The sequence below is a fragment of the Elephantulus edwardii genome, unplaced genomic scaffold (genome assembly GCF_000299155.1).
Source record: "Elephantulus edwardii isolate Elephantulus edwardi_28Jun2011 unplaced genomic scaffold, EleEdw1.0 scaffold00541, whole genome shotgun sequence".
NCBI classification, from domain to species: domain Eukaryota; kingdom Metazoa; phylum Chordata; class Mammalia; order Macroscelidea; family Macroscelididae; genus Elephantulus; species Elephantulus edwardii.
Window position 1 is genome coordinate 26,507 of NW_006400291.1, and position 25,992 is coordinate 52,498.

A 25,992-nucleotide genomic window follows, 5' to 3' on the forward strand; every position below is an offset into this window, starting at 1 on the left:
GATGAGGAAAGTAGAAGGTGCTCCCAGGTGGCATGTGTGTCTTAGGGTGAGGATAATGCAAATAATTCATTAGACTGACCTGCAAGACATTTTTTTATTAAAATAAAAATGTTGTGTTTTAATTGTCATCTTAACAAAAGTTCCTGTAAGACCTTTTAATGATAGCTGGCTCCCTGAGTGGGACCAATGTGGGGATGGAAAGAAGCTTTGATTTGAGCCCCTTTCTCAGCTTCCAGCGCAGTTCTCCTTATTTATCACAGCCAGCTTGTCAGGAATAAAGGGCTTGGGGATCACCCTAGAAACCCCTAGGCACTGACCAAGACTCCAGGCACTTCCCTCCATTCTCTCCCCAGGTTAGGTGCTGTGGGGAGAGACCAAGACAGCTGAGCCCTAGATCTCCTGGGTCCTCATGGACACCATGCTGAGAGCTAGGCTGGAGACCCAGCAGAATGAGAAGAGTGGACACTATGGCCAGGAGGTAGTGTAGTACCACCCCTTTCCCAGAACATCTGTCCCCTGTTACCCACCCCTCTCACTGGATTTGGGCCATCCATTGCTGGATTCTTTCCCTTTTAGTCAAGAACTTTTGAGTCCTCTAACCTTTTCCTGTGACCTTTTCCCAGACCAACCTGTGGTACTCAGGCTTTGGGATGAAGCTGGAGGCTGTCACCCCATTCCTGGGGAAGTATCGCCCATTTGTGGGCCGCTGCTGCCAGACCTGTACGCCCAAGAGCTGGGTGAGTAATGGCAGGGCCAGGCCTTACCTTGAGAAGCTTGGACTAGCTTGACTCCAGGAACTATAGTTCTCCAAAGTCAGTTCTTTATATCCTTCTGAGCTCTGGTGTTTTCTGCTCCATACTTCTGCTTTTGTCTTTTAGATAATTCGTGTGGGAGAACTCACTGGTGTTAGACTGTGGGCGTGGTATTGACAATAATAATAGTTATTATTAATAATAATGATTGCACTGGCATTGCAGTGTGATAGAATTGGTTAGGGAAATACAGAGGGGTCAGAGAGTTGAAGTCTGATTGATCATAGACTTCTCGGGGAACCCTGTCCATTTGAAGGCCTCTTGTGTAGCCATGCTGTGCACTAATGCTGTGAGACTTGAGAATTATAAAAGAGCTCCCACAAACATTTATGCACACATGATGCAGGTAGATCTGTTTCTCTCTTCTTCCGATATTACTAGTTCCATAGGAAGTTAATAAATGTTACCCCTAAAAGGGGTTCATCAGAATAAGTTTGGGGAATTCTAGGTAAAGTAAATATCTCTTTTCTTCAGCACTTCTCAAAGACTTTAATATGTTTGTTACTAAGAAGGTGTTTCTAAAAAAAAAAGGTGTTTCTGTGCAGAAAGCAGAACTTCCCAGTTTGACCAGGGAATCCTTCTACTGAGCCAGTTTCAGATCTAGGGTTCAACAGTTTTTGAAAAGTGAAGAACATAGGTTCAACAGCTTTTGAAGAGTGCAGTAACATGGACCTGTCCCTTGGTAAAGTTGGTCAGCTGTCAGGCAGAGAGACTGAGGAGGGTGGGTAAAAAAGGGGTGTCTTTTGTCGAGTGCAAAGGCCCCAGTACATGTGCTCTCTGTCTCTTTCGGACAGGAGTCCCTTTTCCACAGAAGCATCATGGATCTCGGCTTCTGCAATGTGATTTTGGTGAAGGAAGAGAACACCAGGTATCCAGAGATGGGGTGGTGGGCAGAGTCCCTTGGACTAAGAGCTGCTGGGCCCCTGTTATTTGTGCCAGTTTCTTCTTTTGATGAAAAAAGAAGGGATCATGTTGTTCTCTGCTGTCCACAGGCCAGGGGCGCCAGGCTTCATGCTTTCCCAGGGTTTCTTCCATGAACAGTTGTTGATCACCCTCACTGTTGGGTCCTTAATCTATACCCTACCCAGTTTGGAGAAGTGAGGGGAATGGGTCACAGTCAGGTGGTTCTTCCTGCTCTGTGATAAGCTAAATTCAGGTGATCTGAGACCTGGGTTCTGAGTTGTTAGGGTGGGATCTTTTCCTGCTTGGATAGCCCATAGGGAGCCCTGTGGGTTGGGAAATACTCAGACTTTCCTCACTGGTTCTGGGGGTTGTATCCAGGTATCGGGGCTGGCTGGTTCGGAGGCTTTGCTATTTCCTGTGGTCACTGGAGCAGCATATACCCCCCTGTCAGAATGTCTCACAGCAGATCATGGAAAACCCTGGGTAAGGGGACAGGGACTGGGCTCTGGCTGATATCTCTGGAATCCTCTGAGAGATGACAAAGGCTCTGGGCTAAAGAAGAGAGGCTTCCAGTAATAGCTTTGATTTGGATCCCTTCTTAAAAGATTATGAAGACAATGGAGAGTGCATATGAGAGGCTCTGAGGAAGTGGTGGGACAGAGTGAAATAACTTGGGGTGCTTCAACCAGTAGCCAGAGCCTGGGCCCTGGCCTGCCTCTTTCTGACACCACTGACCCCATGCTGCAGGGTGCAGAGCATCATTTCAGGGAGGGCCCCTGGAGGGGCCGGGGAGAGTCAGGTGCCAGGCCTTGTGAAGAAAGAGGTACAGCGTATCCTGGACTATATCCAGGCCCCGCCACGCCCCTTGCTTCTAAGGTAACTTATGTTGAGTGCTGTTATTCCTTATGTGTGGTCCCTGCTCTTCTGTAGAGGGAGAACTGGACTCCACTCCTATGAGAGAGCTGAAGGATGTGTTTGCCAGAATAGCCTATAGACTGATGTCACCCCTTCCTCCCCTTCCCATAAAGAGAAGGGTCCCCAGCACACACTAATCTAGCACATGTGCAAGAAGGGAGTAAAAGGGTGAGGCTGAGAATGACTGGAGGGGGAGAAAGAGACTTAGAAGCCAGGACTTGAAGAGGAGAGGGAGCCTGACATGGGGGAGCAAGGGGAAGGTCAAGACCATATTTGATAGAGACTAGCATTAGCCAAGGCACTGGAAAGGTAGGGAAAGGCTCAGATTGTTCAGAAATGGGAATAGAGCTCATGTGGTTGGAACTAGAAAAGGAAAGAGAGTTGTTTGAGATACATCTGAAAGGTAGAAGGGACTAAATCATGCAGCTCATAAAGAAGTTTGGGTTTGATTTTAGGGTACAGTGAAAACCATCTAAATGGTCTTCAGTAGAGAATGCCAGATTGGGATCAAGAGTAGACACCAGAAGGTCGTTTGGAGCTATTTTCGTAGTTTAGGGGAGGCATGATGATGGCTTGGATAGAGTGGTGACAGCAGAAGTTGAATAAAGTATCTTGAGAAATCAAAGTGAAATGACATGAACTTGCTGATGGGCTGGCTGCATGTTGGGGTAGGGAAGTGAAAGGAAAAAGGAATCATAAGAGAGCTGTTGGTGTCTGTAGAGAGGAGAGAGGCTTGGGATGAAGTAAGGGTCTCCTGGGATAGGAAAAGAGCGTTGAGACGTAAAGGCTTTCAGGTGCCTGACATGTTCATGGAGACACTGGGCATATAACTCGTAGGATGTTAGAATTCAGAAGACAACCTGGATCCAGGGATACCCACTTACCAAGGTTTGATGTGCATAGATAAGGTGATGTTTGTAACAGAGGGAATGGACAAAGTCACCAAGTGAAAGAAAGCTCAGGGCCACATGTGTCACTGTCAGCTAGCTGTGTTGAGGTTCCTGAGATGGATGGAGACAGGGCCATAGTAAAGACATCAGTGGGCAGGCCCCAGTTCTGTGTGAGCACCGCTTTCTCTGTAGAGTGCAGAGCAGGAGGCCTTGCTTTAGAGGATTGCTGATGAGTAGGTTGTGGGCTTCTAGATAGTGGCATCTGCCTCACCTCAGGCTGATGTTACTCCCCAGGCTGTTGAGCTGGGTGCTGCTACGGCTCCTCAACTGCTTCTTCTTGAATGTGCAGCTCCATAAGGGTCACATGAAGATGGTTCACAAGGCTGCCCAGGCGGTAAGGCTGGCCCTCCATGGGCCTGGGATGAGCCCTAAAGTCAGGACCAGCTCCATCAGCTGGTGGGAGAATCTTCTGCTCTTTGGTGACTTCCTCTTAGTGTCTTACAGTCCTACTCCTAAGGGGTTTCCCTTGATGTCTTTTTATCATAGTCTTAAGTATTCTATCAGTATATTACCTTGACAGTTACTGAAAAAGCTCTACTTTGGGGAACTGTGCTTAGAAGAAAGAAGTGTCCCACTAAGCCATCCTCCCTCTGGGGTCACTCTGGGTGTGGAGGCTGCTGTGGTGTCTGTTCCTGGCTTGGGGTGGGAGCCGACTAGCTCTCCCTCTGTCTCTTCCTGGAGCAGGGCTCACCGCTTGTCTTCCTCTCCACCCACAAGTCTCTTGTGGATGGAATCCTGCTGCCCTTTGTGTTGCTTGCCCAGGGCCTGGGTGTGCTTCGTGTGGCTTGGGACCCCCATGCCTGCTCCCCTGCTCTCAGGTAAAGCCTTGTGCCCTTGACATGTAGGGGAGAGGTCCCTAGGCTAGGACAGAGGGGATGTGGGAGTGTATGGGAGCCTTCTGTAGCAGCTCTCCAAAGGCCCTTTTCCTGGCCTCTTGATTCCTACCCTTTTCCAGCAGTCCATGGGGCTCAGATGGAGGGTTGGGTACAGGCCCTAAAGTCCTGCCTGGCCTTGGTATGTTCAGGTAGGGCCCACTCTGACCTTAATGGGCCAGGGTTGTCAGCCTGTCTCTGGAACCCCTTCCTTTATCAAGATTTACCCTGTTCTTTACAGAACTTTTTTGAGGAAACTTGGGGGATTCTTCCTGCCTCCAGAGGCTAACCTCTCCTTGGATTGCTCTGAGGGGATCCTTGCCAGGACTGTGGTTCATGCAGTGAGTACACCCTGCTGATTGTAAGGGGCAGGCTTAGGGTACAGGGTCTGCTTCTGATGTGGCCTTGATGCTCACCCTCTTTCTTACCCCCTACCAGACCATAGAGCAGCTGCTGGTCAGTGGGCAGCCTCTGCTCATCTTCCTGGAGGAACCCCCTAGGACTCAGGGCCCAAGGTTGTCCGCCCTAGGCCAGGCCTGGCTGGGAGTTGTGGTCCAGGCTGTCCAGGCGGGCATTGTTTCAGATGTTATGCTGGTGCCGGTGGCTGTCACCTATGATGTGGTTCCAGATGCACGGCCTGACGTATACCATGTGAGACACTCCCTGCCCCTGGGGACCCTCAAGTGGACTCTGGCTGTTGACAGAAGGCACAGTATTGTATCCTATGGTTGTGTCCCCATAGGGCTGGGGTGAAGGGAAGGTGTGTAAAGGAATCCACTCCCTACAGTCATTCTGTGTCCTTCGCTAAGCCCATTCTATTCATCATTTCATTTAATCATCAAAAAAATTCTGCAAGGGAATGTTTGCCTCTGCTTATTGAAGAGATTGGGAGCACATGTTAGATTGGTTACAAGATAAAGTTGAGTAGGCTGGCACTGAGCAGAGGGCCTATCACTAGAGGTCTGGGTGGGCTGGCAGTGCCAGTGCTGGGAGTCATGGCCCGTGCGTGCTGACACCTAGTTTGTCTTGCTCCAGCCTTTGCCACCGCTGGGCCTGTGGACGGGAGCTCTGGCTGTCCTGCAGGGCCTGTACCACTGTTGGCACAGCCGCCGTGGGTCCTGTGTCCGTGTGCACCTCGCCCAGCCCTTCTCCCTGCAGGTAAGGCCGAGCTAGGCAAGGCTGCCTTTGAGCTTTGTAGTCTGTTCTCAAGCTTCTGGGGCCTGGCCCTCACAGTCCCCATTGGCAAGCCACCTGAGAGCTATGTTCTGGGCAGGAATACACCATCAACGCCAGAAGCTGCTGGGGAAGCAGGCAGACCCTGGAGCAGCTGCTGAAGCCCATTGTTTTGGGTCAATGGTAGGAACAGGGATTGTGGGCACAGGCATGAGAAGACCTCAGGTGGTGGGTGAGCTGACAGTCTCTCCCCTGGGTGGGTGTTCACACCCACAAATCTGGACCAGGAGCCATTCCCCACCAGAGGTTGGGAGGGAGGATGCACGCTTAAGTTTGGTGGCAGGAGGCCTTGTTTTAAGTTTTAGCTTCTTGATCCTAAATTGTCATCTCTGTCTTGAACTTAGGACTATTGTCCCAGATACTGAAAAGGAACAAGAGTGGACCCCAGTAACTGGACCCCTCCTGGCCCTTAAGGAAGAGGATCAGCTGCTGGTCAGGAGGCTGAGCCGTCACGTTCTTAATGGTGAGGATGACCTGCGTTTGGCCTGTGTGGTGCTTCTGAACCGTTTTTATTCTCCCTACCCCTCCCTTAGGGAGCACTAGGTAAATGGCTGCCTGCACGGTGGCACAGGGCTGTCCAGTGCAGACCACTTGGGCATGCCTAGCCCCAGGGGCTGGCTCATCATGCTTCCCCCTTTGAGCCTGAGCTTCACTGCTTGAAATCGGCGATGTTAACTGCCTGGAATCTTGTATGTAAGAAATTTAACACAGTACCTGGCTGAGAGAGGGCTTCTAACAGGATTATGTCAGAACTAGAGCTTGAGGATGACAGGGCAGGCGCCTGAGTGTCTGGCCTAGCTTTCACCGTGTATTTGATAAATGCTGATTCTCTGCCAGGAACAATGGTATCCATGTGTCAAGCCCTCCTGGATCCTCCCTAGGCTGGAGTTGAGGATATGGCCTCTACCATAGAGGAAAGGGTTGCCAGATTTTGGGGAACCAGGAAGCTGGTCTCAGTCCCTGACCAGCATCCTTTCCTCAGCCAGCGTTGCAAATTCCGCAGTGATGAGCACAGCAATCATGGCGACACTACTGCTCTTCAAGCACCAGAAGGTAGGGCTGCATCTGATCAGGGCCAGGGCCAGGGCCAGGGCCACAGCCTCCTGCTCAGGCCTCTGCCCTGCCCTGCCCACCCAGGGCGTGTTCCTGTCGCAGCTCCTGGGGGAGTTCTCATGGCTGACAGAGGAGACACTGCTGCGTGGCTTTGACGTGGGCTTCTCTGGGCAGCTCAGGTGCCTTGTGCAGCACACGCTGAGCCTGCTGCAGGCACATGTGGCGCTGCTGCATGTCCACCAGGGGGACTTGCTGGTGGTGCCGCGACCTGGCCCAGGCCTCACATACCTCGCACACCTCAGTGCTGAGCTGATGCCTGCCTTCCTGAGTGAGGCTGTGGGTGGTGAGTCCTGAGGGCCAGGGTGGGTGAGGTGTATGTGCATGGGTAAGGGAGATAGCTTCCTTCTGCACACCCACCCTGCTGTTTGGCCTCTGCCCCAGCCTGTGCTGTGCGGGGGCTCCTTGCGGGTAGAGTGCCGCTGGAGGGGTGCTGGGAGCTACAGAGTGTGGAACTGCTGAGCCAGAGTGAACTGTACCGCCAGATCTTGCTGCTACTGCACCTGCTACCACAGGACCTGATGCTCCTGCAGGTCAGACCCTGCCCAGCAGCCTGGTGCAGCCCTGGGCCTGCCCATCTTGGTGGTGGGAGGGGCCAATTCTGACCACTCCCAACCCTGGGGTGACCTGGATAGTACTCAAGGGCCGACTGGGCATCTGCTTCTTGAGCCCATGTGGTGCCTCTTCTTCCCCAGCCCTGCCAGTCTTCCTACTGCTACTGTCAGGAGGTGCTGGACCGTCTCATCCAGTGTGGACTCTTGGTTGCTGAGGAGGTAGGTGGGGCAACTGGAGACAAAGCTCCACTATGGGGTCTGGGCTCTTGGAGCTCCCTCCCCTGAGTGACAGCTTCTCTCAGGCTTCTGCTCATGTGTGCTGTGGGGAAGGGCAGCCCCTACCTTAGCAGCCAGGAGCAGCCTAGGTCCCACTTCTGCAGCACTATTTGGGCAGACCACTTGTGCCCTTGAGTGACATGTGCCTCCCAGGCTTTCTCTATACTCTTGTCCCCTACATTTCTAGCCCACATAGCCGTGGCCGGGTACCCAGGTCCTTTCACCCTGCAGGCTATGGGCTGACGTGACCCTGGGCATTCTTTGGATTCCCTTGGTCAGCTTCTTTTGCATGTGCCTTGTCTGGGGTATAAACCTAAACCCTGACCAGCCTTACAGTGGCTACTGTGGCCCCCAGACATCAGGCTCCCGGCCAGCCTGTGATACAGGGCGACAGTATTTGTGTGCAAGGCTGCTGTGGAAGCCGAGCGGGGACTTTACTGACAGTGACAGCGATGACTTCGAGGAGGCTGAAGGCCGGTATTTCAGGGTAGGCTGGGAGTGGCCTCTGGGGAGGGGGCTGAAGGGCAGTGGCCTGGAGGCTGTTTGACCTTGGCCTTTTCCTCCAGCTCAGCCAGCAGTCACGCTGCCCTGATTTCTTCCTCTTTCTCTGCCGCCTGCTCAGCCCGCTGCTCAAGGCCTTTGCACAAGCTGCCTCCTTCCTCTGCCAGGGGCAACTGCCCGACACAGGTGAGGCCCCAGTCTGGAGTCTTGAGACCCATGTTAGCCCTGTCTCAGGCCATGCCAGCCATCCCCTTGACTGACTGTCCTTGGAGCTGAGTGTGTGGCAAAGGGCTCTGTGGACACAGAGTCCAGGTCCAGGTCTGTTCTCTGCCTGCAGAGTTGGGCTACTCCGAGCAGCTGTTGCAGTTCTTAGAGGCCACTGCCCAGGAAGAAGGGTTCTTTGGTGAGTACAAAGTAGCCAGCCTGGCCACCTGCAAAACCAAGGCTGGGTTTGCATGTGGCTGCTGCCCCCTGCTGGGCACTGGTAACCCAACTGTGGGCAGGGAGGGCAGAGGTAGATAGATGAGCACTGTCCCTAAAAGGAATAAGCCTGTGCCCAGTGGTTATGTGCTCTCCACCCCTACCTTCATTTCTCTTCCCTCCAGAATGCGTAGACCCAAAACTTGCTGCTCATGCTATCTGGACCTTCAGAGACTTGGGGGTAAGAAGGACCAATCTTCACCACCCGCCTGCCCTTCTCCCTCTCTCAACCCCCCACTCCTGACTGAGCTGTTCCCAGAAGCCCAGCTTTGCCACACTAGTTGTGTCCCCTTGGGACTTACCCTATCCATGATGCCTTGCTAAAGTCCTGGGACTGCCTCAGGGTCTCTTAGGAATTAGCTGTGGTGACAATAGATTGGAGAAGATAGGATGGTTTTCCTGCCCTTGATTTCTCAAACCACTGGCTCGTGCTACTACTTACAGGTGATGTTTGGGGGTGCTTTGAGAGAGATGAGGCAGTACACTGAGACTTAAGGAGCTATTGCAGTTCCCTGGGGTACATCTCCCCTGGTGTACCCGCTCACTGCGCTTTCCATGCCCCAGGTGCTACAGCAGATGCCAAGCCCTGCAGGCCCTATGCTCCACCTGTCCCCAACATTTGCCAGCCGAGACAATCAGAAGAAGCTAGAACTGTTCATCAGGCAGTTTATCTGTGGCTAGAACTGGGGCGAAGCTGGTGTTGACCCCAGCTTCTCAGACCCCAGCATGGCTGTGCCCTGGGCAAGAAGAGAGAAGCCTGGCAGACACTGTGGACTAGAAAAACTTTGAAGTCTGACATCCCATTACCATTTCTTATTTTTTCCATCCTTTGGTGTGATAAACAGGTGAACTGGAGGATTCCTTTTCCCTAAGCTTAGCAGCATGAGGGTCTGTATATAGAATATGTACTTTCTTCCCCCATTCTATAAGAACACCCTGTCTCAGTCCTTGAAATAAATGCTAAAAGACTGGAGCAGAAAGAAGCCAAGCTGCTGCTGTGGCTTGAGAACTTTATTGACTGAAGTGCCATCAGGGGCTGACAGAGCCCTTGTCTGCCACACAGCCTTCCTGTGCTGAGCTCAGTGGGAATGATGTCTCCAGCTCTTTTTGGGCCAAAGGTCTGTGGCAGGAGCCCTCATACCACCTTGTTGATGATGATGCCTAGTTCTTCGATCTCACACTGGACTTCGTCTCCCTTCTGTAATGGAGCCAGTCACAGGCTAGAATTTTCTGAGGCAAGCTTCCAGGTTTCTTGCTCCTAACCCTTTTACAAGCTTACCTTGAGAAAGACTGGAGGTTTCCTGAATACACCAACACCTGGGGGGGTCCCAGTCAGGAAGACATCCCCTGGGTAAAGAGTGGTGAACCTGGGACAAAGCAGATGGACCACTTGAGGCCATGGGCTCAGGTCAGGCCTGGGCTTGGGTCAGGCTGGGAGGTGGTACAGGGGTCACCAACATGAGCCCCATCTTACTCACTGGGAGACCCAGGCAATCAGCTCTTCAGTCTTAAATACCATCTGGCTGGTGCTGCTGCTCTGCATCACTTCGCCATTGACTCGACAACTGATCTTCAAGTTGTGTGGGTCTGAAAGATAAAAACACCCAGGGAGATCTCTTGCCTTAAAGCCCTTCTAGTTAGAACAGGAAAGCATTGAAGCTTCAGGACTTGTCAGGTGAAAGGGTCTGTGCACAAGGATCTTTCTGTTTCGAGACCTGGAGTTCCCTGGCCAGTCATATCCTATGCACACATCAGTCTCATTAATGTAGAGGCCCACCATTTGCCTTTCCTTTATCCCCACCACCCTGCAGAGTGCCTGGCACTAGTCACTGCTTCATAACCACAAGATGTGGGGCTAGTTGAGTGGAAATCCGATGAAAGGAGCAAAGGGCTTAATACCTGCAGGAATAAAGCCTCACATGCCTGATAATTGTAGGACACTACTCATGAGCATGTCTGAGCTAATCAAAACTTGCCACTCTTCTGAGATCCCGGATTTGTCCACAGCCCCCCCAAAATAAGTAGCAGAAACAGGTTAACCTTATGATTAGCTTTGCCCTTGGCTGGTCGCACTGTGTGGACTAGACCTGCCTGCATCTGAATGGTACGTGTGGGTTCAGGTTCAGAGGCTACTTTTGCCCACTGCCCTCCTCGGCTCCGTGCTCTTGCTTTTAGCTCAGTGCTGCCGTGCTCTGCTTGGACACTGCATAGGTGAGGGCTTGTTGGTGCTCTTGTCTCCCTTGAGGAAATGAACTGATTTTTGTGTCAGCCATTCTCTATAATGCTCCATCAACTAACTTTACTTTCTCTCAGCTCAAAGGCTGCTCTATTCTAGGTAGTGGCAGCCAGAGGAAACCTGACCCACCCATTGGTGACACACTGCTATCCTTCCTGTCTTGAATGCCAGCTGGTACTGAAGGGTAGCTTCACAACCTTTGTGGCCGGGTTCTGTAGGGTGAGGGGACATGGGAAGAAGACTGTTCAGAACTCGTGACTGAGGCTGGGAGACTTGCTTGAAGCAGGACTCTATGCTGATGGTAACCAAATTCCTGCCTTCTGAAATAGAGGCAGAAGCTAGAAACAGAGGCAGAAGCTAGATATATAGACAGAGGAAGAATCACCATGTGGGCAGGGTAAAACCTTACCTGGTACGCTGTCCCTGGTCACCAAGGCAGGACCCAGTGGGCAGAAAGTGTCAAAGGTTTTTCCCAGCAGCCACTGCTTTCCATTGTATTTCATTTGCCAGTCTCGAGCACTCACATCTTGTGCCACAGTGAAGCCAGCCACGTGAGCCATGGCATCTGTGGCCTATTGGGAAAGGGGATTTGGCTGTAATGGAGGTTAGATGACAAGTGACACCAAATCCGATGATAAAGGAGTGTGAATGCTTTATCCCATGAGTCAGAACTAGCCAGATTTGGGGGTGGGGGGGCAAAACAGCATCAGGGTGCTGACCACTTCTCATCCTGTGACAGCTGGAACGTCTGCACTAGCCACAGACTTGTGGCCTTCCCTCTGCCCCTGCTGGGAGCTCAGCCCTGCCACCTCACCTTGATGTGCTTGCCTTTCTTCCCAATGATCACAGCCAGTTCCACTTCCCAGTCCACCTCCTGTCAAGCAGGAACAGGAGTGTGAGCTGCTGCAGGTGTGGCACCCTAATACTGGAGGTTACCTGTTAGGTCACATGTATAATCACCACCAACTGGAGTGGAGTAAATAACATGGGGAGCAGAACCTGGGTCCATAAAGCTTGGAAAGTAGCAGGCAGCACCCCTGGCATTGGTGCACCTCCATACAGTGACCACAGGAGTGCAGTGTGTGTCTGGGGGCTGGAGTTCCAAGTCTCAGTTCCTGCAACACAGTGTAGTCTCTTAAAAAGACCCACAGCCTGGTAAACCCTGGGGCGTACTTCTACTCTGTCAGATAGGGGTGCTGTAACTTGACAGGGCAGTGGTCTGGTCTGGTCTAGCAATCTGTGCCTCTACTATATTAAGTGTCTTAAAGTATTAATTCACTTAAATGATAAACCAGTTTGGAAAAGGACTTAATGCATCATCCATGACTGCTTTGACACTGCAGTGACAGCTGAGTTGGTATAACAGAGATCATATGGCCCTGTGGACCTGTGGTTTAGAATAAAGTGACTAAAGGGATACAGTGTGTGGCTTTGATCCTGGATGTAGAAATACAAAATGGTCATCTTTGGGGTAAAAGAATATTCCAACCCTGGAATTGAGACAGACTGTATATCAAAGAACTCCGCTGGTGCAACAATTAAATTAGGATCCACCAGGAACTTCAAGATGGACAGCCCCCGTGATCTGCTCCTGCAGATCCATCCGAGGCAGCCCTCCTGTCATGTGGGAAGTGGGAGTCAAGATCAAGGGCAGCCGACAGCAGCAGTGTTAGGTGCCATTTCTCAGGTTCATTTTCTTAGTCCTGATAATGGTGTTACGGTCAAGCAGGACACTGTCCTTATTTGTATGATAAACATGAAGTTTTTATCAGTGACTTATGACTAACCTATGTTGGTCTGCCCACCAAAAAATAAAGCATGTGACTTTATGAAATAAGCAAATGCAATAAAATACAAAATAAAAATCAAGGTAGAGTACATAAATGTTACTGTCCTCAACCATCTTTTCTGTAGGCCAATTAATTTATGAAGTATTCTAGGCAAAAATTTGAGGGGAAAAACTCACTGTTAGGAAAGGCATATACACTGGAGGTGGATGTATAAATTGCTTTCACAATTTAAGTTTGGCAGGATTTCTTACACAATTTTTTAATGCTGCCAATATTGTGATGCCATCATCCAAAATTATAAGAGTTTATTCAAAAGAAATAATCATGTATTCATTGATGTCCAAGTCTTTAGAAAAGTTAAAAAAAATGGAAAGGACTCAAGTATCAGGCATCAGGCACTACTAAGCAGACTATGGTCATGACCACAGTGGTCACTGCAGTAACCTAAACCTGGGAGGCACTTAGGGTTGGAGGAATGTTTTCATTGCTGTTTGGAAGCTGGAGAGGCATCCATTTCTAAACAACATGCATCCGGAAACTCTGTGAACTTTGATAAATGTCAATAGTTGTAGAGGGGCTTCAGGCCTTTTGTTCATAGGGTCGCTATGAGTCGTGCTTGATTCAAAGGCAATCAACAACATCAGCAAAGGTAGGTAATTAGTATACATGCATACAGGTGTAGAACAGCTTGGGGAGGTATTATGAGCCCTCGGTAGTAATAGTACGGGTGACTTTTTAATGGCTGTGTGTGGCTGACTTTCCACAATGAAGATATGTAAGGCACTGTGGAATCAGGAGATCCCGTTAATTCCTTTTTTCAAGGCCAGCCTCCTTACTGCATACATCTGTGGAGCTGCTGTTCTGTGCAGTATCGTGAGAATGGTCACCCACCAGGCTGGAGGGCTGGATGCTAAGCTCACTGCCTTTGAGAGGGCTCTGGTGAAGGGGTGGGCGGGGCACTGACCTGGCTCTCCAGCGGGAGGACGATATCATCATAGGGCCCCACGATGCTGCTGGGGAACTTGCTGAAGATGATGGGTTTCTTGGGCACGGGCACATGTTGCTCTTTGCAGTGGTCCACATAGTTCATGCCCACACACACCACTTTGTCTGGCCGAGTAACTGGGGACAGGAAGGTCACCTCTGACCGCGCCAGAACTGGCAGTGCAGCATTCTGGGCTCTGTGGACACCAGAGCAGGAGTGTGGGGCTGGATGGGAGCAGGTCAGCAAGCCCTGAGGTGGGCTGGAGACCTTCAGCAACCACACAACTTTTGCTTTTAAAAAGTCTTCTGGTTCACCAAACTTTAGTCAGTGTATCAAGCCTACTTACTGTCTTTTGAAATCAGAACACTGTCTACTGTTCCCTAGTGCTAACCTCTCCCCTCCCCCAACTGGGTAATAAATGGTTCATGTAGGAGAAATTGGGTATAAATGAAAAGGTCTCTCCTCCCACCCTTCTAGTCACTCCACTCTACTCACTGGAGGCACCACTGTCTCCTGTGCCTCCTTGTCTCTGGGCATATGGTGGTTCGCTACAAACACTTGGCAATAAACTTTAGGAAATCTCTTTGTTACAGTACAGAGAGCTTCCTCTTTTAGGGCTGCATATTACTGGGGCAGCTGGTGGCCTGGGAGAGAGGATATTGCTCTGTTAACCCGGAAGTGGCACCTCTCTTGCAGATGGAATCCACCAGCAGCTCTGTGGGAGAGAGATGGTTATCTCTTGAAAGCTCCAGGCCCAGGGAGGTCTTGCCAGGTGAGGGGCCTGATCCACTGGAGGGCCAGCTGTGGGTTGTTTCTGACTCCATGGCAGTGAGCTGAGGCATATCACTACCCTGTAGAGACACATCTGTTGCCCTCAGGAGGTGTATGGAGGTAATTACCAATCTTTTGTTACTGCACAGTAGCAATGAAGAATCTGAGACATCTTCAGGAACTGAGGGGTGGTGGTAGTGTTCTAGTGCTATTCATTTAAGCATATGAAAGGTAAGTGGGGTTACCCTGCTCTCTTGCAGAACACACACACATATCGGTGGGGTGAGCATGTGAGCTATCTGCTGCAGAGTAGTGCTGCATACGCACCTCCTCGCTACTGAGAGGGCAGCCTCTCCCTGCTCCAGGAATTCAATCATCGTCTTTGGGAGTGAGGCATCAAAGGCATTAAGGTCGATGACTCCCTGGTTATTCCCTGACTCAAGGCCCAGGCGAGGTCCTGCCAGTTGAGGGGCCTGGAACTGAACCAGTCTCATCTTTCTGGAGGGTTGGAAGGTCCTCTGAGCCTGAAGAAGAACTGTGAAGAACCTCCTTCTAACAGAGATGAACATCAGGACCTGTGGAAACAAGGCAGGCCCCTGGAGAGAGGGGGTCCCGGATCTGTGAGATCCTGGAGTTGACCAAGCTGCTGCCCAAGTCCCTTAACCCCATCATTCATTCTTGGCATACTAAGTGGGAAGTGGCCTACATTTACAGCTTGCTTCATCCTGCTTTATATCCAGTTTATAAGATGATTCTTGTTCAACTCAACATATGTATGAAACAGATCTAGAAAAGGAGTTACAGGCACTAAGATGACGTTAGGCACCATGGAGTCCATGACTCTGCAGCACAGAGGCCCCACCTGACTTTTGTCTAGCCTAACCGTTGTCTTCTAACAGTGGAATCTTGCTTGCATGTGAAATCAATGATATTTTTCTGTAGTTTCTACACTCTGTTGGGTCACCCTTCTTTGGAAGGGGAACAAATATAGTTCTCTTCTAGTCAGTTGGCCAAGTGGTTGTTCTCCAGATTTCCTGGCACAACTAGGTGAGCACATCTAGGGCAGCATCTGTTACGCCAATTGGTATATCATCTAGTCCTGGGGCCTAGGGATATTGTAGCTGATGTTAGATGGATCTTAGCTGAAAGCAGGGAATACCAGAAGAACGTATATCTGTATTTCAGTGATAATGCAAAAGCGTTTGACTGCGTGGATCATAACAAACTGTGGCTGACTCTGAGAAGAATGGGAATCCCAGAACATTTAATCGTGCTAATGCAAAACCTATACTAGAACCAAGAGGCAGTTGTCAGAACACAGCAGGGTGACACTGCATGGTTCAAAACTGGGAAGGGTGTACGCCAGGGATGTGTACTATTTCCATACCTTTTCAACCTGTATGCAGAGCAGATTATCTGAGAGGCTGGGCTCTATGAGGAGAAGTGTGGCGTCAGGATTGGTGGAAGATAACAATCTGCGTTATGCAGACGACACACCTCTGCTTGCTGAAACTGAGGAGAGCCTGAAATGCTTGCTGCGGAGGGTCAAGGACTGCAGCCTTCAGTATGGACTGAGGCTCAATGTCACGAAGACAAAGATTCTCACCACTGGACCAATTGGCAGCATCAGGATGGTTGGCGAAGAGATTGAGATTGTTCACAGCTTCAGTTTGCTCTGATCCACAGGACAACACTTGGCACCAGCAGCCAGGAAATCAAAAGACGTATTGCAATGGGAAAGTTTCCTGTTAGGGACCTCTCTAAAGTACTCAAGAGCAACGGTGTGTCTCTGGAGACTAAGGTGCGTCTGATACAGGCCATGGTCTTTGCAATCACTTGTGCATCAGAGAGTTGGACAATGACTAGGGAGGACAGAAAGAGAATTGATGCCTTTGAGCCGTGGTGCTGGAGAAGAGTATTGAATGTACCATGGACTGCCAAGAAAACAAACAGATTCATCCTGGGGACGGTTAAACCAGGCTACTCCTTGGAAGCAAGGATTCTGGGGCTTCATCTGACATACTTTGGACATGTTGTAAGGCGGGACCGGTCCTTGGAGAGGGACATCATGCTTGGGAGGGTAGAGGGACAGCGGAGGAGGGGAAGACCCTCTATGAGGTGGATTGATTCAGTAACTGGGGTAATCGGGATGGGTTTGTCAGAGGCAGTGTGATTGGCACAGGACAGAGCAGTGTTTAGGGCTGTTGTACATAGGGTCGCTATGAGTTGCAAATGACTTGACGGCACATAACAACAACAACAACAGTTGTCACTGTTTGAGTTAAGTGTTGCCACATTTGTACCAATTCATTTCACTGAAGGTCTCTTTTTTCATTGACCTTGTACTTTAACAAATGTTCAAAGTGTTCTGTGGCACCACGCTAGGTCCCAGACAGTCTAATGGTCCCTCAACTGCTGTTTTTCTGGAATCTTACAATGTACTTGACACCACTGTATGCAAGTAAAAACAACACAGGTCACACAAACTTAGCCCTGCTATCCTGCTCAGAAGAGACAAATGACATCAATAAGACTCAGCAACTGTGACCAAAGCTGTGAAGAAGATAGGGGTACTGGTTTTATCTGGTTCCTTAAGAAAGAGATGCTGAGGTGGGCTGACGTGAACAGGACTAGAAATTAGCTAAGCCCAGGCCCAGCCATTGAACATAGCGTGAATCCAAGAGTGAAGCCCCAGCAGGAGCAAGAGACCCACGTTGAAACTGGCCTTTCAGCTGCCACAAGCAATTTTTAAAATGCAAATTTGATCCTATTATCTGACTGATTAAAAAGTATTCCCCTAGTCCATACAACAAAGACAGAACTTCTACTAATATTCAGACCTTTTAGGAATAGCCTCCAACCTGCCTCACCAGCCCACACAGCCTGAGAGGCTGAGGCCTGACAGGCATCCTGAGTTAAGGGCCCACATCCATCTTACAATGCCCAGCATTGTTTCAAGTTCACAGGGGCTCTGCAGGAAGTTGGTTGATTGAACAAACGAATAATAGAAATAGGATCTTGGCTTTTTACTACTTGGGAAGGGATGAGCATTGTCAACCTCAGTCCAAATCCAGGTGATACTGAAGCAGTGTGAAGGTGTGAATGGTGCCACTGAGCGGGTTCCACAGGGAGCTGGAGAGGTCATCCCCCAACTTTAATATTTTAGAACCTTTTCCTGAATTCAGGTCACCACCCTCCCTCCTTTATCACCTGTTCCCGCCAAACTGAGTCCTGGCCTCCACAACCTAACCTGTTGCAGAGCCCAGCCCAGGCCTTCCATCCACCACATGCCACAGCCCTTCTTTTCCTCTGAAAAGTCTCTAGATGTTAGGAAATAATGTCTCTTTTCCATGAGAATTAACAACTTGGACTGCAAAGTAGAATTTGGATTGCTGGGTTAATTTTCCAAGTTGTTAAATATTTAAGATGAATGTCAGTGCTTGTCATGGGCACTGTTTTCTGCCGATAAGCCTGTGCACTTTAGTTCTTAGTTCAGAAATCAGGTGTTGCGCAAACAAGAAAATCCAACTTGGCCTCCTCCTTGAGACCTCTATCATCCCCAGTGCACTTTTGCCCAGAAGGTGGTGTGATAAGGAGGGCCCTCCAACATAAAGCTAGTCACCTGCTCCTCGACCCCACCTGATAGGCACATTCAGGATCTCATACCACCTTTTCCTCCCCTCCGGTAGAGACTTCGCATCCCCATTCTACACAAGAGGACACAGAGGACTAACATGAAGTCACTTGCCAACATACCATGATCAGAAAAGTGGCCACTGTGCCTATGCAGCGCAGAGTTCAAACCCGCGCGAAAGCTATGGGTTCATACATGAGATCCTCTTCCCACAGTATAGAAGCCTCTGTACCCTGCATTCACAGCGCTTTTTCGACGGGGTCGGCAGCGTCTGAAAACCTCAATCCTTCCTCAGCCAGAGGCCCCCGGGGGAGCTGAGGTTTACCGCGTCGAAGTGGACACTACTGACTGGCCCAGGCGGACATACCTGGCAGCAGTCCGGCGCCGTCGGGCAGAGTTGGAGCAGGCAGGCAGGGCCGGAGTGCCGGGCTGAAGGTTGGCAGCCTCCGGCCACCGACAACCTAGGAACACAGCAGCCCAGGCTGCACAACTCCTGCAAAGTACTCCTGACGACCCCGCCCTCAGCCTGCGCACCCGGAGCCAATGAGCGTTGTGAGAAGCGGGCGCTCCCTGATGATGTCAGAGAATAAAGGCCAATAGGAAGGCCTCTCGCGTTGTCTGCGGCAACAAATCGTGGCATGTGCTGGGAGTTCTTGGTCTTCCGGTGGTTTTCCTCCTTGGTAAAGCCATTCGCGGAGACCCTGCGACCTGCAGTTCGCGAGGCCGAGAATTGACTGCCTCCTTAAATTTTCCTCCCGCTGGTCTCAGGCAATTGCCCTGGCGGCCTAGCCCGTAGGGAGTTAACGCTGCCAAACCCAAAGGTCGCCTCTCTGGCAGTTCAAATCCGCCTGTGGCTCCCTTGAGAAAGAGGGACAGTCTCCTACCCTGTGATTAACAGCCTAGGAGACCCAATGGAAGCACCTGACAGCAATGAGAATGATATCCTCTGTCTAATATGTGCTTTGTCCAGGCTCCGTTCTGACTCCGTGCCTGTGCAGTGAAGGAGACCCAAGTTTAGCAGCACGCTAGATGACAAAGGAGAACGTTGTGTCTTCTGATCCTAACAGCGTCAGTGAGGGAATGGATGCTTGCACACTTTTTACACTTGAAGAACCTGAGATCTGAATTGTTTTGCTTAAAATGAGTCCGGCACCAAGTAGTGGATTCTTTTTTATTTTTCCCCCACCATTGTGTTGCTTCTGACTTATAATGACCGCAAGGGGCAAAGTAGCACTCCCCCATAGGCTTTCCAACGCCCTAATGTTTTTTCTATTTGGTCATGAACATTTTGGTTTTTTATTTTCTACAAAGTTTTTTATTTATGACTAAAGTTTTTTCCTGTTACCATCCCCAAAACAAAGTAGGTTTGTTCACAATGAGCCGATAGTAATAAACTGAATTCCCATTAGGATATTAATGACTTAAAAGGCAAAAGCTCATATATGCTGTTCTGTTATACTGTGATGCTTTCAATACATTGTGATGCTTGAGAGCAGTTAGACAACTCCATCATCTCACCAAAATGCAGAACTCAACTTCACTATTTAATGAATATAATTTCTTCCAACTCCTTTCCTCAAAGATTAAATTCTGAAAATAATCACATGACTAGGGGGAGAGAGTTGTCTTACCAATGGATGTATCTGTTAGATTCCCTCCTTACTGTCAGTTGAATGGCATGACAGAGCAGAGGCAAAGAAGTGTATAATAATTTTTTATGGTTTAAGTTAGAAATGTCAGAGCTTCCACAGCATGGCAACAGCTCTGAAAATGCTATGTTGTTATAGTTGAAATAACCTACACCAGCAAAGTCTAAAGCTGAGAGTGCCAAGAGGCCTGCCATGGCAACTTTCTGAAATGCATCTAGTGGACGTAGTAACAACTAGTCTAAGGTCCCAGTGACTGTGAACAGAGTTGTCTCTCAGAGAGCAAGGATTCAAATAAGCAGCTGGGAGCAGGCCCAGGAGAAAAACATCGCCTATTTTCTCACCAGTACAGTGGAAAGAGGCAGCCTTGGAAACAGAATGGCAGCTTGGGGACGAGTTGAATGTGCTGCATTCCTGGAGGTGACTGGTCCCAGAGAAATGTTGAGATGTGCAGGTCTGACCACTGAGATTTAGGGGACAGAGCTCAGGCTCCTTGGGTGCCACAGACACTCAGCCTCCAGAGCGTAGCACATTTTGTTTTCTAAAAATAATTATATATATATATAATGATATATGTAATAGATAAGATATATATAAAATATATATATAATATATATAGTTGTTATGTGCTGTTGAGTTGCCTGCAATTCATAGCGACACTGTGTACAACAGCTTTGAAGCCTGCTTTATTCTGAGCCAGTTGCACTGACCCTGACACACCTACCCCATTACCCCAATTATTGTGTCAACCTGTCTCAACTTGGGGTCTTCCTCTCCTGTGCCTCTATCCTTCCCTCTACCCTTCCAAGCATGATGTCCTTCTCCAACTACTGGTCCCTACTGGCAATATGCCCAAAGTATGTGAGACAGAGCCTCAAAATCCTTGCCTCCAAGGAGAAACTTGGTTTTATCCTCTCCAAAACAGACCTATTTGTTTTCTTGGCAGGCATGGTATGTTCAAGACTCTTCTCCAGCACAACAACTCAAAGGCATCGATTCTTCTTCAGTCGTCCTTAGTCATTGTCCATATCTCTGATGCAAAACAAGTAGTTGTGAAGACCATGGCCTGGGTCAGGTGCACCTTAGTCTCTAGACTGATTTCATTGCTTTCCAGTACTCTGGAGAGGTCCCTGACAGCAGATTTTCCCATTGCCATTCATCTTTTGTTTTCCTGGCTGCTAATTGGCCCAGTGGTGAGAATCTTTGTCTTCTTGATGTTGAGCTTCAATCCATATTGAAGACCAGTCCTTGACTTTCTGCAGCAAGTTCTTCAGATCCTCCTCGGTTTCAACAAACAAGATTCTGTCTATTGCAGCTTTTTGATGCCACATTACACCTCATAAAGCCCAGCCTCCCAAATGATCTGTTCCACATATAGATGGAAAAGGTACAGAGACAGGAAACATCCCTGACACACTCCTTTCCTGATTTTGAACCATGCAATGCTTCCTGGGCTGAGTATAAGTTTTGCATGAGTACAATCGAGTGTTCTGGGATTTTCATTCCCCTCAAGGTCAGGCACAATTTGTTGTGGTCCACACAGTCAAATGCCTTTGCACTGTCAATGAAACAGATAGGAACACAGGGGTGTGGTTGTTAGGTGCCACCAAGCAGGCTACCACTTGTAGCAACTCTGAACAACAGACCTGACCTGGCCCTACTCCATGCCATCCTCACTATCACTGACACGCCTGAACCCATTGTTACAGCCACTGTGTCAATCCTTCTTGACTGCAATCAACAACAACAATGTTTCCTTGCTCTGTTCACATAACATCCTCAAGAGTATATCCTCTCTTCATATCTATTCAGTCTGTATGCTTAGAAAATAATTTGAGAAGCTGGAATCAATGAAGAAGAATGTGGCATCAAGATCAGAGGAAGAGTCGTCAATAAACTTCATTATGCAAATTATACAACCTTGCTTGTTGAACGTGAGGAGGACTTGAACCACTTGCTGTAGAAGGCTAAAGAATACAGCTTTCAATATGGATTGGGTCTCAATGTCAAGAAAACATTCTTACCACTGGACCAATATACAACATCATGATAAATAGAGAAAAGATTGAAGTTGTCAACAATTTATCTTACTTGGATCCACAATTAACACTCTTGGTATCAGCAGTAAGGAAATCAGGAGATGAATTGCACTGGGAAAGTCTGCAGTCAGGGACTACCTCTCCAAATTATTGAGGATCAGTGAAGTCAGTTTGAGGATTAAGGTGCATCTGATTTAGCCCATGGTCTTTCTAATCACTTGTTATGTATCCGAGAGCTGGGCAATGACTAAAGATAACAGAAGAAGAACTGATGCTTTTGAACTGTGGTGCTGGAGAAGAGCACTGAATGTCCCATGGACTGCCAAAAGAACGAACAAACATGCCTGAGAGAAAAATGCAGCCAGAGTGCTCTTTGGAGGCAAAGATGATAAAGCCTTATCAGACATATTTCGAGCATTTGCTAGGAGAGGCTATTCCTTAGAGAAAGACATCATGCTTGGAATGGTGAAGGGACAGTGAAAAAGAGGAAGACCCTCAACCAGGTGGGTTGACGTAGTCAGGGCAGCAATGAGCTCTAATGTGCCAGGAAGTGTGAGGATGGTACAGGATAGAACAGGGCTCATATCTGATGTTCATTTGAGTCACTATGGATTGTACTTAACTTGATGGCACCTAGCAGCATTGTTATATATACATGGTGACCCAGTAGTATGATGCTGCATTGCAATCACACAGGCATGTGATTTAAAACCACAAGTTGTTCCATGAAAGAAGACTGGGCAATATCTGCCCTTTGACTTACTACCTCTGAAAACCTGCTAGAAGGTCACCCATGAGGGTTCTGACTCAACAGTACACAAGGACCACAATTACATTTTATAACATAATTATGATGATCCAAGCACATCCTTCCCACTCACTCTTAGTAGCCCTGTCTTCATATGCACCAACAGAAAGATAGTGGAAATAACATGCCAAATCTCTAAGGGCTAAGAGCCAGCATCCCAGTGTCTATTGTTGTTGGGTATTGTTGAGCTGGAGCCAACTCATGTGACCCTGTGAACAATGGATCTGAACCCTGTCCTATTCTCTACCATTCTCATCATCTCTGTCACACTTGAGCCTATTGCTGCAGTGGTCAATCCATCTTACTGAGGGACTTGTTGCTGACCATCCATCTTTCCAAGCATGATGTACCTCTCCAAGGAATAATCTCTCCTAGCAACACGCCAAGTATATAAGAAACAAAACGTTATCATCTTTGCCTCCACAAAATATTTTGGCTGCACTTTTTCCAAGACATATCTGCTTGTTCTTTTGGAAGTCCATGCATATTCAGTACTCTTCTGTAACACCACAGCTCAAAGGCATCAATTTGTATTCTGTCATCTTTACATCCCTTGTAGAGAGGCAGGTAAATAAAGTAGGTAGTTACAACCCTGCTGGAAACAGGTCTCTAGATCCTGGGTTTCTGAGAGAATGCAATTCAAAGTGGCATATCTTGGGGTAAAAAGCCCAAGAGTTAAGCAATAGCCAGCTTACCAAGGGCTTTACTTGCCTCAGAAAAGACTTGGAGCCTTTTCCAATCACACGTGAGGCCATTGGAAGGTCTTCTGTGAGGGTGAGGGACTGATGCAGGTGAAAGCAATGTTGTGTTGGTGTGTTAGAGCCAGGGGAAGGTAATCAGAATATGGCAATATCAAGATGTAGAGCTGTCAGCCTTTATTGGTGACTGAACACGGGGATGAGGGAAAAGAAGGTGCAATCCAACTCCTAGCTCTCTGTCCTGGTAGATGAAACATCCCTAACAGACATTCAGGGGTGGAGGGTGGGTGCAGAAAGCCTGGGAGAGGATGGTCAGCTCAGTTTTGGAGGGAGGTGTTAGCATCCCTGTGGAACACCCACAGGGTCCTGAAGGTGGGCTGGTGGAGACAGGGGTCTGGGGTTTAGGATCCTAGTTTGGCTTCAAGAGCTCAACATGGAGATGGAAACAGGACCCGTGGGAATGAGTGTGCTGTGCTGAAGAGACTTACCATGTAGGAGAGGCTGGAGAAAAGCAGGTAGACAGAGGAGCATGTAACTTGGAGGTCATTGCCAAGGAGAAGAAGATGCGTGCTTCTTAACATGATGGAGTAATAGTGGCTGTTTCCCTTCCTGATACAACAAAGAACCAGGTGGAATATATTATGAAAAGCCTCACTGCCATCAAGTTGATTCTACCTCAGAGCAAATGCCCATCAGGTTTTCACAGCTAAAGACACAATGGGAGGCGATTGCCCACCTCACTTCCACACAGCCATTGGTGGATTTGAACCGCCAGAGTCATGTAGTCTTGAGTGGCACAAGTCACTGTGGATTATGTTGCCAAAGCTCCCTAGATAGAACACAATGGTTTTTAAAAAATTCTATATCTGGCAGTGAAGAACAGTGAGCCCAGAAAGACTGGGAACAAATTAAATAAACTCTGTGACTGTGATAGCTTAGAGCTTTGAAAGAGGAGGAACAATGGTAGAGTTGGCATTTTCTGAGTTGTAGGGATGGAACACAGAGTCTGAGCACACTGAGGAAGCTAAATTTTGCAGGACATAGTATTAAAGAGAAAATAATTTGACAGAGAGAATATTCAGAGGTCTGCAGAATACTCCCTTACATGCTCAGCTGAGTAATGAGCATTGAATACTCATAAAACAATTGCCTGAAACCAGAGAAACAACATCTGAAATGAACACAGTGGTGTGGTTGTAGCAGCTCTGAACAACAGACCTGACCTGGTCCTATCCCATACCATCCTCACCATCTCCGACATGTGTAAGCCCATTGTTATAGTCAATGTGTCAATATATCTTGTTGGGGGTCTTCTTGTTTATGTAGACTCTCCACCTTTCCAAGCATGATGTCCTTCTTCAAGGACTGGCCTCTTCTAACAACATTTGTTCATCTTACCTGTCTGCCTATCTATCCACTTGTGGACTAATGCTTTTTATTATTGATAACATAAGACTAAATCCATGACCATACAGATGATATTTATAAAAGTGCATTTGCATGTGCTGCAAATATATCCACACACATAGTAAAACCAGGAAGGGGCAAAATTACATACATTTCTTAACCATAACCAAACATCCTGAGGGAATGAGAACTTGCCCATGGGGCTTCAGAACTATCATCTCAGGGGACTGAGGGGACAGTGTCACCCGACATAACAGCCAACAAGGCAATGCTTTGCACTCTACTTGATGAGGAGCAGTTGTCTTAAACACTCTGGAGCTGCCATGGGAGGTGCATATATTGGTCTGTCCCTGGAGCAATAAAGAGTGAAGGTCCTCAGAGATACATGGACACAGTCCATTGTGCAAAAGGACCTCAAAAATCTCTAAAAGACACTCCAACAGAAGGCCCTAGAAAGAGTAAGAGAGGAAAGTTAAGCAAAACTTAAAATCATAAAAATGGTCGAGCTTACTGGTTTGACCTCCTCCCTACAGGACTATAGCCCTTAGTCACTCCTTGAGTCTGGGACTGAATGCACCCCTGTTGCATATGTTTCAGCCAACCAATAGGCAGACCTGTAAGACTAAAATAATTGGAGTAAGGCTAGAGGAGGTGGTGAGGGTGACACAGGATACAGCAAAGTTGAGAACTGTTCTACATAGGATTGCTCTGTATTGGAACTGACTCAGCATCTAACAGCAACAACACATAAGGGGAGGCCCACTAACACCAGGGAGATAGCCAGTCCTTAGAAAAACCAACCACACAAGATTAAAAGGGCATTTCCTCAAAGATATAGCTCAGAAGGGAGGAAAGGAGAGAATAGGAGATTGAATTGAAACAGGAACCACAGACAGTTGCTAGAAGAATGCTGCTACAATGTAGGGATTTTAAATAATGTTAAAAAACAAATATGCATGAATGGTGGAATGGAATAGCAATCTGCTCTTCAAACTTTCTCTCGAACCATAAGAAAATTTTTAAAAAAGAAGAAAGGAGCATGAGGAACTGTGTCAAAAGATCACATAGGGCTAAAAAGAATACTTGTTTTTACCAACCAGACCAGAGAAACAGACTTCATGGAGCACTGGGAAAAGAACTCATGGGGATATTGACTCTGGTGGGGATCAATCAGTTCTATCCAGTCCTGCCTAACAAATCATAAAAACAAGACCCATAAGGATCAAACTGTCTCTAAGTGACAGAACTGTATCACAGAACACTTTCAGTAATATTTATGGGGGGAAAATAACATTTAACATAGTAAAACAGACAAGATGTTCTGTTCAATCAAAGTTTACCGAGCATCATGTTGCTATTATTGTTAACTAAC

The 25,992-nt window shown here is 48.3% G+C and overlaps 2 protein-coding genes across 2 annotated transcripts; one reads left to right on the forward strand and one right to left on the reverse strand.

Annotated features, from left to right (window-relative positions):
- Window positions 1-409: 409 nt before the first annotated feature.
- On the forward strand, window positions 410-9,287 carry GPAT2 (glycerol-3-phosphate acyltransferase 2, mitochondrial). Its single transcript, XM_006903221.1, has 21 exons — window positions 410-478; window positions 624-737; window positions 1,607-1,680; window positions 2,094-2,198; window positions 2,463-2,591; window positions 3,815-3,914; window positions 4,265-4,398; window positions 4,694-4,793; window positions 4,891-5,103; window positions 5,488-5,610; window positions 5,726-5,808; window positions 6,030-6,148; window positions 6,668-6,738; window positions 6,823-7,081; window positions 7,180-7,328; window positions 7,491-7,568; window positions 7,981-8,112; window positions 8,192-8,312; window positions 8,464-8,529; window positions 8,732-8,787; window positions 9,171-9,287. Exons 1-21 carry the CDS (start codon window positions 410-412, stop codon window positions 9,285-9,287), a joined length of 2,412 nt encoding a protein of 803 aa, XP_006903283.1.
- Window positions 9,288-9,741: 454 nt separating this feature from the next.
- Window positions 9,742-14,957, reverse strand: FAHD2A (fumarylacetoacetate hydrolase domain containing 2A). Its single transcript, XM_006903218.1, has 7 exons — window positions 14,716-14,957; window positions 13,597-13,813; window positions 11,657-11,716; window positions 11,252-11,414; window positions 10,085-10,193; window positions 9,886-9,973; window positions 9,742-9,804 (listed from the first exon to the last, which is right to left on the reverse strand). The coding sequence occupies exons 1-7, from the start codon at window positions 14,955-14,957 to the stop codon at window positions 9,742-9,744; spliced, it is 942 nt and encodes a 313-aa protein (XP_006903280.1).
- Window positions 14,958-25,992: the final 11,035 nt, after the last annotated feature.

Coding starts and splice junctions, on each gene's coding strand:
- GPAT2 (XM_006903221.1), top strand. CDS start 410: ATGGACACCATGCTGAGAGCTAGGCTGGAGACCCAGCAGAATGAGAAG. Junction 3,915..4,264: donor TTCACAAGGCTGCCCAGGCG/GTAAGGCTGGCC, acceptor TTCCTGGAGCAG/GGCTCACCGCTTGTCTTCCT. Junction 8,313..8,463: donor GGGGCAACTGCCCGACACAG/GTGAGGCCCCAG, acceptor CTCTGCCTGCAG/AGTTGGGCTACTCCGAGCAG.
- FAHD2A (XM_006903218.1), bottom strand. CDS start 14,957: ATGTTCATCTCTGTTAGAAGGAGGTTCTTCACAGTTCTTCTTCAGGCT. Junction 11,717..13,596: donor TCCTCCCGCTGGAGAGCCAG/GTCAGTGCCCCG, acceptor CCTGCTTGACAG/GAGGTGGACTGGGAAGTGGA. Junction 9,974..10,084: donor CTGATTGCCTGGGTCTCCCA/GTGAGTAAGATG, acceptor GCTTTGTCCCAG/GTTCACCACTCTTTACCCAG.